General features: G+C 42.6%; 1 protein-coding gene across 1 annotated transcript; it reads left to right on the top strand.

Moving 5' to 3' along the window:
• Positions 1-114: 114 nt before the first annotated feature.
• On the top strand, positions 115-2863 carry alg5 (ALG5 dolichyl-phosphate beta-glucosyltransferase; the record flags this gene model as incomplete). Its single annotated transcript, XM_035666305.1, is given in 8 exon segments — positions 115-161; positions 300-368; positions 495-587; positions 686-799; positions 892-951; positions 1038-1189; positions 2073-2158; positions 2491-2863. Coding segments are annotated over 8 exon segments (737 nt in total), but the record flags the coding sequence as incomplete, so codon positions are not given.
• Positions 2864-2869: the final 6 nt, after the last annotated feature.

Below are 2869 nucleotides of genomic sequence, written 5' to 3'. Positions count from 1 at the left end.
ACCGTACTTTTTGGTGCTGCTTAAACCGCATTATCCTGTTCTCTCAGGCCTCGTGTCATTGTGCACCTGCAGTAGGTTATAGTTGCTAATCTGTGTGACTGTGTGCGATTACAGTGCCTGTGATGTTGGATGAAACTATGGACTACTTGGAAAACAGACAGGTAAGTGCTCAGCCTCATATGGAAAAGTATTGAATTAAATCTTTCTGCATCTCTTGATCAGTTATTCTCAAAGGGGCCAGTAGGTGGCAGCATTCAACTTAAAAAGTACAAATTCCTCATGTTATTTCTTTACTGCAGAAACAGCACCCCTCTTTTACCTATGAGGTGATTGTGGTTGATGATGGCAGCAAAGACAAAACCACAGAGGTAATCATTTTAAACCTTCTTTTTTTTTTTGGAATATGTTACAATGATTTTATTCCTCAACTCACTCTTGCTTAACTAAACATTTAAAAGTGATGCCAATAGAGATTTGTTGCGATGTCCTCCCAGGTCGCTTTGCGCTACACTAGGAAGTACGGTGCAGATAAAGTGCGGGTCCTGACGCTGGTGAACAACAGAGGGAAAGGAGGAGCTGTGAGGATGGTGAGAGCGTAGACGTCAAACTACAGTGTGTTTGAAGCACAAAAGTAACAGTATGGAAGTCATTTTTACATGTGTTTTTTTTTCTGTCACACTTAAAGGGAACTATGAGCTCCAGAGGGAAAGTCATTCTGATGGCGGATGCTGACGGAGCCACAAAGTTTTCTGATATTGACAAAGTGGAGGCTGGACTTAATGACCTCAACCCTAAACCGGTGTGGCGGTGTTCCATTTCTCTCGTTCTGTCTTGCATACATGTATTAATAGACGTTGTGGCCATCCTAAACATGCTTCTCTGTACATTTAGGAGAACATGGCAATTTCCTGTGGCTCCAGAGCTCACATGGAGAAAGAGTCGGTAGCTCAGGTAATTGTCCGTCTGCCTGGAGACCAAGAATATAAGAATAACATCTGTCTAACCAGTAAATAACCACTGTTGTATCTCTGCCGCAGCGATCCATGTTTCGTACATTCCTCATGTATGGCTTTCACTTCCTGGTGTGGTTCTTCTGCGTGAGAGGCATCAAGGACACGCAGTGTGGCTTCAAGCTTTTCACACGCGAGGCTGCGCTCAAGACCTTCTCCTCTCTCCACGTAGAGCGATGGTAAGGATTCGCACTGCACCATGGAAACTTTATTTTAGTGTAATGATTCAATAACAGCTGTGATGTGCCTTTGTGTTAAGAGTACACCTGTTGAGCTGTTGTGCTGGATCTTTGGAAAACAATTATTATTAACAGTGTATCGCTTATTTTGCACTCAAGTATAATGTTGAAAGTAATAACATTCCTATCAGAGGGCCAGCTGTCGACAAAGTGGGGGGTTTTAAAATGACCTGGTGGAGAAAAAAAAAAACACGTAATACAAGTGTAACCAGCAACCTCACACAGGTGTGTTTTCAATTAATATGGCTAATTAGACCCGGGGTCAGGTTGAAGCAAGGGGGAGCTATGCTTGGGATGCCACGATGTCACCAAACAGGGTAAACTGTCCCGCCCTCACAGGAGCAACAAAACTAACAGGAGAGTTAGGGAAGATGTCAATCACACCCACCCACACAGTCCTGAGAAGAGGTCTAATCAGGCAACACAACTAAAAATACCTGTGTGGGTGGACTGTTAGGTCTGTAGGGGCTTTAATGTTGTCTGAAAAAGGGACGCTTTGACTAGAGAGGACACATATTATTTGAAATTTTACAATACTAATACGATACCCCAGATTTGTGTGCATACCTTACTTAGATGGATATAAACATGTTCTCAAATGTTAAATGTTTTCTAAACACAAGCAGCCACAACAAGAACTCTCTAAATAAAATACAGTGTTAGGTAAGACTTCCTTGCCTAAACATTTGGCAACACTCAGACTCATGTCCCATACCCAGCCCCAGTGACCAGACCATTGTGTTTTTTTGTTTAAAAAAAATAAATAAATAACTATTTATTTTAACACAACTGTTGAACATCTGTTGTGTATCTTTCTTCTCAGGGCTTTTGATGTGGAGCTCCTGTATATCGCCCAGTGTTTTAAAATCCCCATAGCCGAGGTGGCGGTCAACTGGACTGAAATAGAAGGTAGGGTTTTTCATGGAAAATGTGGACATGTGTCCTCCCACTGTGCCACATATCTGTAGTTCTATAAATATCTCTGTTCGGATGTGTTTGCAAGTCTGGGATTGGTTGATTTTTTTTTATATCCACTGTGCGAGTGCTCCTTTCCTGTTGATGCTTCACTCAATTTATAAAACATTTGCTTAAGCCTTCTCAGTACTGCCATGATTCATTCTTTTCTCAATGAGTTATTGCATGCATCAGCTGTAAATGTCAGCAAAGCTGGCATATTTCCATTATTTGTCCTATAAAAGTATCACTTGAGAATTAAGGGGCCTTTGCGTTTGCTCTGCCAGGGTCCAAGTTGATCCCGTTCTGGAGCTGGCTGCAGATGGGACTAGACCTGATTTTCATTCGCCTGCGTTACATCACCGGAGCCTGGAAGCTGCAGTCACCAAATAAGACTGACTAGCCAATCAGACAATCCCTGGTATCATAGAGACAGCCTGTGACAGGGCCGTCACACCTTTGGATGAGGTGGGATTAACAGCCGTGTCCATCATTCACTGTAATCCAGAACAAAGTACAAAGTGCAGTATATCACATCCTTTTCCTCTCCAGGCGTCATTGGATGTGAAGATGACACTGTTGTGAGTTCTTCATGGTCCTGCCTTCTTTTTTTAAAATGTTGGCTTGTGATGGCCACCGTTACGTGCATATTTCTGTTGCCACGGC

Source organism: Morone saxatilis, unplaced genomic scaffold, assembly GCF_004916995.1.
Source record: "Morone saxatilis isolate NCDOM2014 unplaced genomic scaffold, NCSU_SB_2.0 Contig20, whole genome shotgun sequence".
NCBI classification, from domain to species: Eukaryota; Metazoa; Chordata; class Actinopteri; family Moronidae; genus Morone; species Morone saxatilis.
Note: the sequence above shows the minus strand (reverse complement) of the source record. Positions and strands in the feature narration are given on the sequence as shown.